Below are 16,952 nucleotides of genomic sequence, written 5' to 3' on the forward strand. Positions count from 1 at the left end.
ACATTTAAATAAAATCACAAATTGAGGAATTAGAACAAATTTGCCTCTCCCAAGAGAAATATTTGAAGAAGAAATTCTCAAGATCAGTTGAAAATGCTTTAAAGAGTTCCAGGTCCAAGCTAAATAATTTGCTTCAAAGAAAAGCTGAATTCATTATGCATAGAGTCTGTCAGAAGTATCACTATAATGGGCCAAGACCCAAGTTACTGGCTCTACAACTCAGACAAAGTGAAGCTAGGGCTATTATTGATACCATTCATTCACCTACAAAAGTAACAAATCGAGAGATAAACAATACTTTTGCAGAACATTTTAAAGAGCTATATCAGCCAAAGGATCATATTGATAAGGTTGAATGTCATATATTTCTACATGGCATTGATTTACCACAATTAACACATAGTGAATCTGAACAAATGAGCCAATATAACACTTGAGGAGCTGTATGCAGCACTAAAAACGGTAAAGAAGGGAAAATCACCTGGGCCAGACAGGATCCCCCCAAAATTAATCTTACATTTTTGGTATATATTAGGACCAATTATGCATGCTGCAATAAATGCTGCAATCCAAAAGGGATACTTTGAAAAACAAATGAATACAGCTCTAATCTCTTTAATTCCAAAAAAAGATAAGGACCATATTAAATGTTCAAATTTTAGACCAATTTCTTTAATTAACTCAGATTTAAAAATATATGCAAGGGTTTTAGCTTTACGTCTTGAAAAATATATCTGTAAATTAGTTCATAGCGATCAATCTGGCTTTATCCCACATCGTTTGGCTGCAGACAATATACATTGGTTGCTACATGTAATTCATGAAAGTAAAGATTCCCCTTGTGCAGTTTTATCCATAAATGCAGATAAAGCTTTCGATAGATTCAATTGGGGTTATTTATGGATGGTGTTAGATAAATTTGGTTTCGATGAGAAATTTATTAATGTACAAATAATTTATTATAATCCATCAGCAATTATAGCAACAAATGGCTTACATTCCCAACCTTTTGATATCTTGAGAGGGACAAGGCAAGGATGCCCCCTCTCACCAATGTTATTTGCATTGTCTCTTGAACCTCTAGCACAAAAAATAAGACAAGACCAAATTTGTTCCATTTCAATCAAGGATACCCAACATGCAATGTCTCTCTACGCAGATGACATTTTACTGTATTTTTCAGATTTCGACACAATCCAAAACGTACTAAAAACATTTAACTATTTAGGGAATAAATTTTCTGGATACAGGATCAATTGGTCCAAATCTTCTCTTCTACCTTTAAACAAAAAAGCTCAGACTACCTAGATACCATCAGTTATCCCAATTATGAATCTGATAACTTACCTAGGGATATTTATACAGCCCTCTCTTTTATTATTCATTATTATGTGTATAAATGGACAATGGTGAACATATTTAGACAGGTTTTCAGTTTTTGTTTTTACGTATGGCTTTTGATCAATCCTTCCACAATATTGCATGATAATATTGAATTGTATATGGATAAATTGTAAGTTTCAACTTGTCCTGCGAAAATCAGTCTTTATCCATGTTGAAAACATTTGACAGAAATGCCAGCTTCCTCTTTCTGGAGGAAAGCTGCATCAGCACTTCCTGTGTTTCTCTTTCTGCCGCTGTGTCCTTACCTCACATCAACTTGTTGAAAAGACTCCAGTCTATTTGTTCCCATTTATCTAGGCTGTTCCAGAAGCTATCTTGTCTCATCCAGAATTTAAAGAACCACATAAATCAAAATGATTGTGTGCTCTTCACTTTTATTACACATTTCAACCATCTCTTTCAATGGCCCCTTAATATCTGAAATTACTACAACATATGGTCAAACTCTACATAAAATAACATTGAAGGAAATTAATGAGATCAAACAAATAAATTTTGTGTCGACCTTTCCTGCAAAAATCAGTCTTTATCCATGTTGAAAACATTTGACAGAAATGCCAGCTTGCTCTTTCTGGAGGAAAACTGCATCAGCACTTCCTGTGTTTCTCTTTCTGCAGCTGTGTCCTTACCTCACATCAACTTGTTGAAAAGACTCGTCTATTTGTTTGCATTTATCTAGGCTGTTCCAGAAGCTATCTTGTCTCATCCAGAATTTAAAGAACCACATAAATCAAAATGATTGTGTGCTCTTCACTTTTATTACACATTTCAATCATCTCTTTCAATGGCCCCTTAATATCTGAAATTACTACAACATATGGTCCAACGCTACATAAAATAACACTGAAGGAAGTTAATGAGATTTATTAAGTTATGATTGAGCATTACTGATAAACACCTGATGATAACAAGCAAAATCACTGAAGGAAAGAAAAACACAAGAACTAAAACTGATGTCCAGCCACAACCTTAAAAGAAATCAACTGAAGATAGAAAACATTAAATCTTTCAAGAGCTCAGCAAGAGAGAATTAACCCACTCCACAAACAACATTTGCAGCTTCACTTATTATTAACCAGATGTAGACTTATTATGACACATGTCCACAGTTTAAGCACAAGCACTACTCTTCAACACAATGGTAACCACAAAATTGTATGTGGCAGTGGATCTGTAGTTCCCAGCATGCTTTGCAAGGGACTGCATTAGGAGAGTACATTTAGGGCTTAAGTGTTATTTTATGTTTTTCAGTAGAGGGAAAGGTGTTGGGAGTTTATGGTAATGTTTATGCAGTTGAACATTTAGAGGAGTTTCTGTTATTGAATTTTGTGTTACCATTGTGGTGAAGAGTAGTGCTGTCAGTTGCGATTTTCACTGTGATGCAATTTAACGTGTCTTTAAATTGTGTGTGTATATATATATATATATATATATATATATATATATATATATATATATATATATATATATATATATATATATAAATTAAAATATTGTTTATATATATATAAATTAAAATATTCATTAAGATAATCATTCTTTAGAGTTTTGTGAAGCTGTTATCAGCCAAGTAAGTATAAGTTCATGATTACACTCTGTGGTAACAGTTGCCTATGTTTGGCAGTTTCACTCATTATGATGACCATGTAGTTTTATTAGACTTTTTATAACCTTGCAACATCAAGTGACAATCATTTTTAGGAACTTAAAATTCAAAGAAAAGTTGCCGAATCCAATGTAAAAATGTTTTTGATTCTTTGCCAGATACACCATAGGCCTACATGCAGTGCAGTCTTGGTCCTGAGTACCCAAACACTGCACATTTGCATGTCTCCCTATAAGCTGAGGCAGTTCAGGTACATAATGGGCTGATGAGTTAAATCAGGATTAGCAAGGCTATAAACATATATGTCATGGTGGTAGATCTGCTGTTTTGGGGGGTGTTTGTCTATCCTTTCTGTCTATGTCATTCATTGTGCAGATATAAACATATCTGCCAATGCGTGTGTAGAGTGAAAAGTTGCTTTATAAATATATGGCAATAGTCTTCAGGCTGATAGGTCTGTAGGGAACACACACTCTAGGAAGTAAAATTAGCTCAAATTAAATAATTAATTGATAGGGAATTATAAAGAGTTGTTTAGTTTACGACTGAGCAACTGAGTCATCCAGCGTTCATTTGCTCGAGCCGTAATAAGCTCTTGTAAAGGATGTAAATATCCATCAATCGTGAAAACACTGATTAGAGCACGGTAACTTAACGGTAAGACAGTTTAAGAGATTACATTTTAGAAGCACATAATACAAAACACTTTCTTTTAAAATCTACAAGAGACTTTATTTATTCTAACACAAACTAATCTAACACAAACACACACATACACACACACACACACACACACACACTTTCATACACGTTGCAGTAAGAAAGGGAATGAGAGAGAAAGAGTTTTAAGAGAAAGAGATTGATATGATGAACAGGGTTCCTAGCAAAATATTAACTTCAAAGACCTGAACGAACCATGAATCATTCATTTAAATGCACCAGTTCAGTTTTTTTAGAATCTGGAGGTACTTGCTTTAGTCGACTTTAAATGTGAATTTCCCTCGTCTGCGTGCAGAGAAGGGTTTTCCAAGTCGATGATTTGTCGCAGGGTCTTATTGTGTTTGGTAAAACCCAATCACATTTATGCTTGCTGAAAAAATGAAAGGAAGTCTCTTTGTCACTGGAGTTAAAGTTGAAGCGGCAAAAGTCGTTGGCTGAACTTTGCGGCAAAACTTAGAACACAAGTTTCTTAGAACACAAGAACAACTTTCAGCGGAGAAGAAAATTAAGTAAAAGGAAAGAAAAGTAAGTGAAAGTTGGATGGCTTGAATGAGCTGCTTGTCTGCTCTTCTTGTTAGGATACTCCATGGTTACTCATTGTTCTGCTTACTCTGGCCACTGCTGACCGGTTCTTTCTTCTAGTTCACTCTGTAGTTCTAGTCCACTATCTTGTGATATGACTATTTAAATTTAGGTGTTTGTCACACCTCTGAGAGGAGTTTTGGCCAATCAGATATTGTCCTGTTTCAAAAGGGCTTTTCTCTGCCCCCATTCATACATAGGTGTTACTTCCCATCTCTGCTTTAGAAGAGATTTTACATTTTAAACTTAATTTCTATTAAATGGAATATGATACATTTTAAACAGATTTCATTCAAGCCAGGATTTTAGAAAAAAGGAAAATAATTAAATCCATTCCAAACACTGGTGTCAAAAGTATTCACATTCAATACTCAAGTAGAAGTATAGATACTAGGGTTTAAAAATACTTCTGTAGAAGTTGAAGTATCAACTCAAGCTTTTTACTCAAGTAAAAGTGTAAAAGTACTGGTTTCAAAACTACTTAAAGTAAAAAAGTAAAAGTAATATAAGGGAAAAAAATGCCATTAAGGACAAAAGCTTAGGCCGTGTCACAGGGGTCTATTGTGCACTCCACCTCCTCAAAATGTCATCAATAACCTTTATTGGAATGTCAATGTACATCCAAGCTTAACTGCAGGAATCTGTGAGGGCAGCGGACAAGAACAATGTGGGTAGTTTTGGTGTACCCAGGGCAGGCTTAGTAACAATCAGGGCTTGACATTAACACCTGCCAACCCACCAAAGTTTTCAGCTGTTTCAGTTCACACCGCACCGACAAACGCCAACAAATTCGTCTGTTGGAGCTTGTTGGATAGGTGTTGGCGTTGGTTGGAGTCTGTTTTTACCAGACTGAACATGTTTAATCAGCGTTTGTTTGGTCGTCTGAGCATCCAACAAACGGCAACAAACTCTCGGTGCGTTCCAAATGGGATATATCGCCCTCTGAAGGGCACTTCGGAGTGAAAACAATCATGGCCGCCATATTGAAGGGTCGTTCCAAACCGAAGTGTTCAAAACTGGCCACTTTAAAGGGCCCTTCGGAATGAAGGATTTCGAAGGGTATAACTGATGGACACTTCGGACCCCCATGATCCTTTGCACAGTGAAGTTGTTTGTCTTCACAGAATGGGCTCGGAGTTCGATTTTACCCATAAATATATGTATAGTATTTTTCTATACTACTGTAATATTTATACGAGTTAGATTTAGTACATTATTATGGTCAAAACAACATTGTACTTCAACAAAAATACTTTACAGCTCCCTTCATCAGTCCATTGAAATGTTTCAAATACATAGACACAATATACATTATGGTGCGATAAACCAAAAAATAAAAAATAAACTAACGTTAAACAAAAGGCGCAACTTGCGCAATCTATCCTCCTTGATTGTCTCGTTAAGATGACGCAGAAGTGCGTTCCAAAAAAGGAGTATTTTTGACCTGTACACCCTTCATCCCTTCGAAGCTCTCACTCTGGAGGGTAAACCCTTTGAAGGGATTAGGGCATAGGGATGAGCCCCTCCGAATGGAACGCAGGGCCTGACGTAATCTGACCTGGCCACGAACCGTTGCCATGACGATGAGGCAAGTCCCCTGCAAAGACAGCTGTTTGATCGCGCCCGCGCCTCACGCACACACAACAAAGCACTGGAAACGTGACATCGCAGCTTGTTCGTTATAAAAAATAAAATACAGTTTAAAAAAAAAACATATAAAAGGAACAATAGTCCGTAGTGCAATCCGTGCCATTCAGCAAGGGCACTGCTCCACTTCACCGAAAGAGAGAGGTATAACACCATGAGAGCAACGCAGGTTTACCTTCAGTTTCGTTTTGGCTTGTTTAGCTACATGGTTGTATATGACTATGGGTCACATAAATAAAAAGGGTCGCGCAAAAAAAAAAAGTTTAAAAACCGGTGTATACGCCAATTTATTCAAACGTCTCTCTACCGAACTACCTAGCTTAATTTGCGGAAGACGAAGAGAAAGCACCCGTTTGATAGCCTAAATGAGCCAGTAGTAGAGAAATAATAACTTAAGAAATAATCTTTTTCGAGTAACGACCCCCAGCACTGTCGTCCTTGCTGGAGTGTGACGTGATTTGTGACGTGCAGGTGTGATGGATCGCGTACAACCCAATAGGGTGTCAGAATTGTATTTGTTTATTCTCATCCAACCACAATCAAATTCACTCTATCCAGATGGCGCGATTTATCTGGATAGTTTTTTTTTCCAAGCCGGAATGAAAACAAGCCGAAATGAAATAGGAGTAACGAGGCTATTTTTAAAATGTAAGGAGTAGAAAGTACAGATAATTGCGTGAAAATGTAAGGAGTAGAAGTAAAAAGTCGTCTGAAAAATAATTACTTCAGTAAAGTATAGATACCCGAAATTTCTACTTAAGTAAGGTAACGAAGTATTTGTACTTCGTTACTTGACACCTCTGATTCCAAATAAGGCATACTTTCATTCATTCATTCAAGAGTTATCACATTTACATGAATTGTGGGTGTTCTAAAGCAAAACTGGTTACAGGTAATATTTGAGGACACATGATGTAAAATGTATGCAGTTAAAAGTTTGATAAGTCCATTTAAAATTGTTTGGAACATAATCATTTTGGATTTATTTATTTGTTATACTAGGTCTGTGATTCAACAGCATAAGAGCCAACAATGTCTATATATTTTTTTAGAAGAATATTGAAGTCACGTAATGCAAAAGACATTTTGAGCTCCTGCATAATTTAGACACACACAGACATCAACAATCAGAATATGAATCTCAACAATGGTGACAAATAAAGAAAATTATGTCGCAATGCATGCTGGGTGCTAGCATAGTACAAAACTCCCAGCATGCACTGCAGCATGAATGGATTATGCAGCTGAATAGTCTTTTTTTATTGCCACCATTGTTGAGATTCATGTGCTGATTTTTGATATCTGTGTATCTATGATATAGGTTTTATTTTGTGTGTGTGTGTGTTATGTGTTTAAAAAACCTTCATTGCAAGTGATTTTTTTTTTTTTTTTCGGACCTCACTGTAGTTTCACATTGGTAGTAATGTCAAATTTAAGTCTCTTAATAATGTAGCACAAGGAAAATAAACACAGTATGAGATCAGCAAATCAAGAGACTGTGATGATTATATCACCATCAATACATAACTATCAGCATCCAATGATCATCTTTTTCCCCCCCTTTACAAAGTGGCTTGCAAAAACAGTTAAAGCAGCCAGAGGGGAAAAGCTAATGTTAAGTACTCAAGGATCAAAAGCTTTAAAGCAAACACTGATCCCCTCAATGGTGACATCAAACCAAACCTTTTCAATAAAACATCAACATCTAAACTTCTTTTAATTCTCAATAAGATCTTCTGTAGAAATAAAGTCAAACTGGTCAGTAATAAGTGTAATAATGTGCAATGGCTGGAAGACAGTTGTAGTTCTTGTGTTTCTGCTCGTGTTTTTCCGTTCTTGTTCCTCTTTTCAGTGATTATGCTTGTTAACAGCAGGTGTTCATCATTAATGCTCATCGTCACTTACATATTCACTTAATTATCTCACTGCAACAGCATCAATGTTACTTTTACTCTTTGTAGTGTGGACACTAGAGGATTTTCCTGTGGGGTTGAAATGGTTAAAGGTGTAAGATAAAAAGACACACCCACAAAATGTATGTTAACAGTAACAAAAAAACAGTTATATCAGGGGTCCTCAAATCCGGACCTCGAGATCCACATTCCTGCAGAGTTTAGCTCCAACCCTAACAGTTAATGATGTAATTAAGTGATTAATTAAGGAATGATTACGTTTAATAATGAAAATGTGCTTTTAAGAAGCAGAATCACTGAAGAAAAGAGAAACACAAGAACTACGACTTCAGCCACAGCCTTAGATGAAATCAACTGAAGTTAAATGAAGACATTAAAGCTCTGAAGATCTGATTAAACAACTCCACAAACAGCATTACCAGCTTCACATATTACTAACCAGACTGACTTTATTTCTGTCACACGTCTACAGAAGATCTTATCGAGACTGCCCTTGATAGCCACCAGAGGGCACTCCAAACTGGACTATTACCATAGATTGTATTAATATAAAGAGATAAGAGGGTCTGTAATTCTTACCATTGGAGAAAGTGTAACGGCTAACTTAATCACGTGCGGCACCTCTCAGCCTATCAGGTCGCCATTCAAAACTCCTCCCTGTGTACCGCCAATGTGTACTGACAGTTATTATTAGCCGTTGCGCTTTTTTGGCTAAAGCTTGCAGGCTTGCCTTCCAGTGGCTTTGCTATTACCACACTATCAAGGACTTAATTACCCATAACCCACTGCCCAATCTAATCAGCCATGATTGTCTACAACTGTGTGTTGTTTCCTCATCAATCTCATAATTTTTAACCCCTGGGCCCGGTTTTTCAAAAGTAATCCACTAGGATTTTGGATAATGGATTGGACCAAATCTTGAACATGTGTTTTTCAAAAGAAAAAACGGATTACATAATCGTATTAGATCACGTAATCCAATCTTGGTTTTGATCCGGATCAAACCTTTAGTTTGGGTTTTTCAGAAATTTTTTGTAGGATTTGGATCACTTTGATTAAAAAAAACAGGATTATTTTGATTCCAACAGGGGATAGGATTTCAAGGTGGATTCCAGGAGGAAAATGTAGTAAAACTTTAAAACTAGTCAAAAATACAACATTTTTATCATGTAATATACATACACCTTTTTATCTTGCTCTTGATTAGTTTAACTGTTAAAGTAATAAATTAAATGCAGACATTAGTCTACATATTTAGCCTTTCGGTAACCTACTGTAAAGTAAAAAGAAATTTTGGTGCCATAAAACAATCCCTAAACAGCTGTAAATATCCAACAAAAATATATTTAATTCTAAACCCATATTCTTTCTATCAACATGTCCCTCCGTAGAGCACTGGAAATCCAGATTTGGTGATCCTGAAAAGTTCCTATCCGGATCAGATTGATCCAATCCGATGTTGCTTTAAAAAACTGGCTCCAAAAGTAAACTGGATTACGTGATCACGGATCGCAAAAAAAGGATTACTAAATCCGGATCAATTTTATCCGGATTAAACCTTTTGAAAAACCGGGCCCTGGTTTCTGTCTCATTCTTTCCTCAGTCTTGCAAATGTTCACACTGCTTCTCTGTCCTTGATTTTTTGGTTTTCTCTTGTTCGGTTTGCATGTGTTCTGGATATCTTTGTTTGCACACTGTTTTATATTTTGCCTGTTTTTGGACTTGATTGTGGATTACTACTTCTAAGAAATACTGAGCAGTTCATGACAAAAAAAAAAAAAAAAAAATATTATATATATATATATATTATTAATTACACAATTCATTTGAGTTGCTTATATTAATACATCACCTGAGAAAGAAATGCTTTTGAATGATTCATAATTATTGCACAATTTCAAAAGGATCACATAAATGTAAAAAATGTCCATAGGCCTTCGCAGAATAATAAATAAATACAATGAATTATTTCAACAGATCAAGGATACAGATGTTGAGGTTAGGAAGTGAAAGCAACGATTGCAACAGTCCGTGTTAGTCTCCACAGTTCTTTAAGAAATGCAGATGTCCGGATGATGATGATGTGAAGCTGGTCGAGAAGCTGCATCAGGTCCCCTGATGCATGAGGAATCATGCATATATGTGTATATAAGTCTAGAATGTGTGTATTACTAAGTATTTATCCTGTTGATGTGTATGACTCTCAAATGTGGTTCTGCAATAAGCAAATAAACTTAATCAGTAACAGAAAACCACATAAATATGCAATTAACGCTAACAGCACAACAGAAAATGCTGAATCATTGCAACTCTATAACGGCAATCATTCTCTTCACCATTTCACGTAAATCAAGTAACCACATTCATATTACATAAAATATAATTCAGCAGTGATATATTCTCCTGGGACCCAGGAAAAACAAGTTTTTGAATTTAGAATTTTTTTTTCTTCACATAATTAAATTCATTGTTAAACCTTGCTGTAAAAAAAAGTCCAAATTCTGACAGTAACAAACCATTTTCGATGAAAACAGTAATATACTGTAGAAAACAATGCATTCTGGGTAATATTTGTCATTTTTGAGAAAGTCTACAGGAATTTATTATATTATATTATATTATAATATTACATGTATAGGAAAAAACAATGTTTTAAACAATTTTTTAAATGTTTTAAACAAAAAACAATTTTTTAATTCACCAATACATTTTTAGGCTTCAGGATTTTTTAAACTAATGTTTAAAGATGATTCTCAGCTATGAAAGATAGAACGGAATGAATCAATATACCATTTTACTTTATGCAATATGTGAGTAAAATGGCCATACATGGGTTTTTCCCATTCAATACACTGTATCTAATTTGCATATTAATGTGTTCTTGGAGCAACATGTAATGAAAAAAGAAGTGTAATACTGGGAGTAATAAATAAATACAATGAATTATTTCAACAGATCAAGGATACAGATGTTGAGGTTAGGAAGTGAAAGCAACGATTGCAACAGTCCGTAGATATTCATAATAATATCTAATAATTAACAGGAATACTGATATATAATTTATTTCGCTATTCACTTGCTGTGTCTCCCAAAATGCACTATAAAAAAAAATAAAAATAATCAGTAATTTATGGTAATTTTCTTTTATTTTAATTTATACTCAAAACTCTGTAAAATTACAAACAATATATGTAAATGAACAACTCGGCTGTTATTTTAAGTATTATGACATTAATGAAAAATTACAGTAATTCACATGTTTTTTTTACAGAAATTAAATACAGTATTTTTTCTGTTTTTTTTTAAATTACAAACAAATATATGTTAAAATTACAAAAATAATCAGTAATTAAACAGTAACAAAACGGTTAAATTATAAAACAGAATTCAGAGTTGATCTGATTGTTTTTTTTGTTGTTGTTGTAAAGCAAGCACTGACCACTAGAATGGAACGAGGAAGAATCTACGGAATGCTCCCGTTTTTGTCAATGGCAAGGAGGGAGATGCTCAAGTTCGTCACTCACAAATTGATTTGTTTGTTCAGGACAGTTTTATGACACAGGACTTTAACCCCTTTAAATGAGTCTGCAGGACGGCATTAGCAGTGGCATTCGCTGGCATGGATCGTCATCAGAGAGGACAACAGGGAAGCCAGGGAGGAATTGACCACAGGAGGGGCGGTGCGAGAGCCCTAGATCGAGAGTCGAGGTCTACAGGCATTGTGAGTGCCAACGGGTATGGGGTGCCCACTGACTGACTGTCTGACCTTCTTCCATCACTGTTTTACTGTGTTCTTGACTGTGCATTTTATAATATGTATGTGGTATGCTGTTTTATTTGTAAAGCTGTTTAGCTGAGTGGGCGTGGCCTTAATGAAGCCACAAACTGCATGGGAGCGCTCATTTTAGCTATGTTTAGACAAATGTGTTGGTTTTATTCGTCCTATTTTTTGTATTTATTGATCTCTTTTTATTAATAATCTAGTATATTATCTATTAATCACGGTAAGGCAGTGTGTCCACCAAAGCCGCCGCTAGCATATTTTTACAATTGTTTTAATGGGAGCGCCTAGTTTTTAAAACGCCAGGAGGTGCTGAGCGTCTATTTCACGCTGAAGAGTTGAACGCTCAGTGATTTTTATCGGTCGCCTCGAGTTAAATAATGTCCAAATTTGGGTAAAATGCTGTCACTTTGTACCCAGACGTCCAATCACAGTGGAGGGGCGGGACAAATACAACACCGACCAACCGCCACATTCTGCTTGTACAAGCATAATAATGGAACAAAAATTATTTAAAACAGGCAAATACTTTACATTGTATCTGCATTTTTATATATACAAACAGTACAAAAACAAATCTGTGAAATTAGATACTAGTACACTTCCGCAAATATTCCATATCATAGCAGAAGTTCTGGTCACGGGCGGAGAGGTGTAGTCTCCCTGACGCGGTCCTCAAGGACACATTTAATGACTGCTTAGGTGACCCTCTGCCGCAGTGGGAGATGGAGCTGGTGAAGGGGTTACATTTCTGGAATTTCTCTAATTACCTGTATCTGCGTAAGAATGGGCAGATTTGGTTACCTCCAGCACCTGCTCCAGCCCATCAGTCCACTCGTCAGCCCGCTCCAGCCCATGGGCCCGCTCCAGCCCGTGAGTCCGCTCCAGAGACCGCTCCAGTCCGTGAGTTTGCTCCAGAGCCCTCAGAGGAGGCGGGTACAGAGTCACCGCCTCACTCACGTAAGAGGAGGAGGAAGGCTTCCTTCATCCCTCAAGGCCCGGAGGCCTTTTCAGAGTCTGCTCCAGCCCCGCATGTGCTTCCTGTCAGTCCCGTCATTGCCAGAAGGACTGTTCTTACGTTCTATGTTCTGGCTGTCTTGCGGACCTGGAGGATACATTCCAGTTCTGTTGATCATGGACAAGTCTGCCAGCCCGAGCCCGCTGCTGTCCCGGAGCAGCCCGAGCCCACTGTCATCCCAAAGCAGCCTGCTCTCCTTGTCAGTCCTGTTATGGCCAAGAGGGCTATCTTCACTTTTTATGTTCTGGCTGTCCTGAGTGTAGGGCTGGATGATTATGGCCTAAAATCAAAACCTCGATTAATTGAACATTTTACCTCGATTACGATTAATGAACGATTATTTTATTTGGGGTTTTGTTTTTTGTTTTTGCCCTCATAGTTCACTGACAAGCTTTGTACTGTAAATAGCCTATGATTGACTATTAAGGTGGGATTTTTTTTTCCCTGTTGAAAGAGTGATCTGACATCATAGCTCACTATCAGCAGTTAGGCTATTTTATCTATGGTTTGTAACATTTCTTACAGGTTTCTGCTCGTTGTTAGTCATACCGTCTCTCTAATTGTGAAGTTGTGGGTTGTAAATAGTTCCTTCAAAAAGTAGAAAAAAATAGATGCTATAACTTTCTTTTTTTAAAGTTTCTAAGCTTTTTTAGTGATAAATCACAGGACAGAGCTGACAACAAGTTATTTTTTCGTTTTACTTTTCGATTAATCGTCCAGCCCTACCTGAGTGCGTGGAGGATGCACTCTAACTTTATTGACATTGGAACAGTCTGCCAGCCCAAGCCCGCTGTTGTCCCAGAGCAGCTCGCCATCGTTCCAGAGCAGGCCGCTGTCATTCCAGAATGGCCTGCTGCCATCTCAGAACTGCCCGCTCTTTCTGATACGGTCATTGAGGCCATCACCAAGCAGCCAGCTCTCCATGAAACGGCCTCGGAGGCTGTCAATGAGCAGCCCGTTCTTCCTGATGTGGTCTCTGAGCTCCCTTGGTCTGCCCTGCCGCCGCCGCTGCCCAGGCCATCTGCCCTGCCGCCCAGGCTGTCAGTCCTGCTGAAGCCCACCTGGTCAGTTCCTCCAGCACCGCCCTGGCACTCAGCCAGGACTCCGACCTTCATGGAGCCCCCATGGTCTGTTCCTCCGGCTCCCCCCTGGCCTTCGGTCGGGGTCTCTGGACCTGGCCCACCATCCCTCCCCCTGGTCCTCCTCCAGTCCACCTCCCTCCTGAGAGTTTTGTTTTTGTTTTGTCTGGTGGAGCGTCTGATAGCCGCTCCTTTGAGGGGGGTACTGTCATGATTACAAGTGAGAGTGCCCTAATCGGCCACTAGAGGGCACTCCAACCCAGACTCTTGTTTCACCCCTTGGACTTTATTTCCCATAACACACTTCCTGGACTCATTATCTTGTCATTGCAACCAGCTGTTTTGTGTTTGCTCATCAGTGTGTATTTATACTTGGTTTGTTTTTGCCTGGCTTTTGCCAAGTAAATTTTGTATATCAAAGTTAAAGAAAATCATTATAAAATCCTTCATAAAATCTACCCTGTTAACTCATCTATTTCTAAATATTCTGATATTGATGAAACTTGCTCCTTCTGTGGTTTTGTTGAAGAAACAGCTGCCCATTTATTTTATGATTGTAATTTAACCAATACATTTTGAGCTGATTTAAGCTCCTATATTTTTACCCATACGAATGTCAGCCATACCTTCACCCTTAAAGAAGTTATTTTTACTATGAAAACCCAAAGCTGCTATCCCTTGTATATGTTTTTTTTTTTTTATCTTGTATGCAAAATTCTTCATTCACAAACAAAAGTGGCTTAAATCTCCCCTAAGCTTTCCTCTTTTTCTTGCTGAATTTAGCTCCTTTATTTTATCCCTCAGACTTAGAAATAACAAAAAAGTGCAAAATTTGATGCATTATGATGATTTTTAAAAAAAAATGTGATTTAACCTAATTATTGTGCTTTTCTTTATTATTTCATATTGATGCAAACTCAGGGTATTTGTTTTCTGTTCTTATAATGTATGATTATTCATTGTAACAGACGCAACCACACTTTATTTCCCTGATCCTGTAAAAACGGTAATCCTCTTGTGCCAGATGAGTGCCGGTGTTGTGCCGAATTTCGACCCCTGCCAAATTATTCCCCAGGCGGGTTCCCCTCATTGAAGTCGCTACATGACTGCCTAATCTTAACCCCACCCTTAATCCTATCCCCTCCCCCACACCTACTCCTAAAGGCTGATTTATACTTCTGCGTCGAGTGTACGCCGTAGTAACTGCGTAGGCTGTTCGTAGCACGCGTAGCCTACGACGTGGCCTGACATGGACCTCTTCAAAAATGTAACAACGCGTCAATTCTAAGCGGACCGCAAGCGCTATGATTGGTCTGCTAGTATGTCTGTAATATTGGTCCCCAAATTCCACTCCTACAGTAGAATTGTTTTAAATGACTGCATATAATCTGATCACTGTTTACTAATATACTAATGTACTAATGCTCGGACACACTTGGTCTCTCTCGCGCAGGTTCGCTCGCTCTCGGACAACTCGATCTCTCTCGCGCGCATATTCGGTCTCTCTCGCGCAGGTTCACTAGCTCTCGGACAACTCGATCTCTCTCGCGCAGGTTCGCTAGCTCTCGGACAACTCGATCTCTCTCGCGCGCATATTCGGTCTCTCTCGCGCAGGTTCGCTCGCTCTCGCGCTCAAACTCGGTCTCTCTCGCGCAGGTTCGCTCGCTCTCGCGCGCAAACTCGGTCTCTCTCGCGCAGTGTCGCTCGCTCGCGGCGTTCGCTTCACTTTTGTCCAGTCCGGCGCCTCATATGCTAGAACCCCTCCCTCGGGTCAAAAAACTGGCGCGGAGCACTCGGACAAGAGCGAGCGCTTTCAACTTCACTATGAATTCAAAAAACACTCTGTTTCAGAGGACACACGAAGCCAAACTGCAACAAAAGTCATTACCTATTTGCCGCTTCTCTGCCGTTTCTGTTTGTAAGCTTCTCTGACAACTTGCATGACGAGCTGCTTCTTCTTCGGCTTTTGTTTGGATACTCAACATGACCGCGGACACCGCCTCCTAGTGGTCTGCATGCACGTCGACGTGGACAACGACGAAGTCTAAATGAAAACAGACGCAGCCTACGGCGTAGAGGCTCCGGCGTAGGTCCGACGCTGAAGTATAAATCAGCCTTAAACCTACCAATACTAGGTGACCACCTGTCCCGCTTTGCGTTGTACCGCACAGCATTTTGACTCCTTGTCCCGCCCGTCGCATATTGAGGAAATGTCCCGCATTTTCATCAGTCTGGTGGTTTTTAATTAGCCTATATATATATATATATAATATATATATATATATAAAAATGTGCATGCGTTCTTTTGCCTTTTTAAGAAAACATTTTATTTATTATTTTTGCTGCGTAGTTTTTCACCTATAGGCTATTTAACAGCGCTTCGACCAATGTAACATCCCGCATTACACAAATACAACAGCCGTTTTTTAAATCTTATCCAATGGTTGAAAAGAGAGGAGTAAACACAGTCATTAGTTGGTTGTGACGACTGTCAATCCAAATGTGGAGCGGAGTTGGACTTGGTAAGAACTGTTTAAAAAAAATAGGGTGACAATGGTTGGTGGCCATCTGCAGACCGGTTTTTGGTGTTCTGTCCCCCGACTGGAGCTGTCCCTGGAAATGTCCCCGTTTTACAGCTCATTGGAAAAAGCCCGACGAGCATACAGCAGCCTGCTGGAGAAATTGTGTAGTGATCATGTTCACCAACAGAGGGCTACTTGGTCGCGCGCGAGCCGCTACTTCATGACGAATGTAATCTGGATCTGGACCAGAGCAAATAAGCGCCATTATAGCCAAATATCAAAAAAAAAAAAAAAAAAACAGCGTTATCGTTAACTATACTAACTGTTTGTATGTTTTATAACAGAGCCTCAACAGGGTGCGAGATTTTGCACAATTTTAAACGTCCACAAAAGTTCCTCATGCAGTCACAACACAGCAATTTCCACACACACGTCTACGTGAAGGTAGTCTACACTCAGATAGCTATGTATAAATAAAAAATAAAATAAAATAATACACGTAGCCTACTTTGTGCTTAAAATGAGTCTATTTTAAAATAATAGATAAAAATAGTTAAAAGTTAATGCAGGTGTAATCTCTGTATATGGTAGCTAAAAATACTAAATTCAATAATGTTAAAAAATATTTGTTAAATGCTGTTAAATATCTTCTTATAGGCCTATTTATGTTGTTTTATTTT

General features: G+C 38.0%; 1 protein-coding gene across 9 annotated transcripts in view; it reads left to right on the forward strand.

Annotated features, from left to right (window-relative positions):
- The window catches only part of LOC137013663 (60 kDa lysophospholipase-like), a 57,527-nt gene that overhangs the window by 17,537 nt on the left and 23,038 nt on the right, over positions 1-16,952 (forward strand). For 3 of the 9 annotated variants that reach the window (XM_067377635.1, XM_067377632.1, XM_067377637.1), the window contains exon 2: positions 11,457-11,593. The exons of 1 other annotated variant lie outside the window; for it this stretch is intronic. In XM_067377635.1, coding sequence (XP_067233736.1) covers positions 11,492-11,593 — 102 coding nt within the window. In that variant the 5' untranslated portion in view covers positions 11,457-11,491. Of the gene's footprint in view, positions 1-10,014; positions 10,034-11,416; positions 11,608-16,952 lie in introns of those variants that run through there. 5 more of the 9 variants (XM_067377639.1, XM_067377638.1, XM_067377633.1 and 2 more) reach the window with 4 other exon arrangements.

The sequence above is a fragment of the Chanodichthys erythropterus genome, chromosome 23 (genome assembly GCF_024489055.1).
Source record: "Chanodichthys erythropterus isolate Z2021 chromosome 23, ASM2448905v1, whole genome shotgun sequence".
Classification (NCBI taxonomy): domain Eukaryota; kingdom Metazoa; phylum Chordata; class Actinopteri; order Cypriniformes; family Xenocyprididae; genus Chanodichthys; species Chanodichthys erythropterus.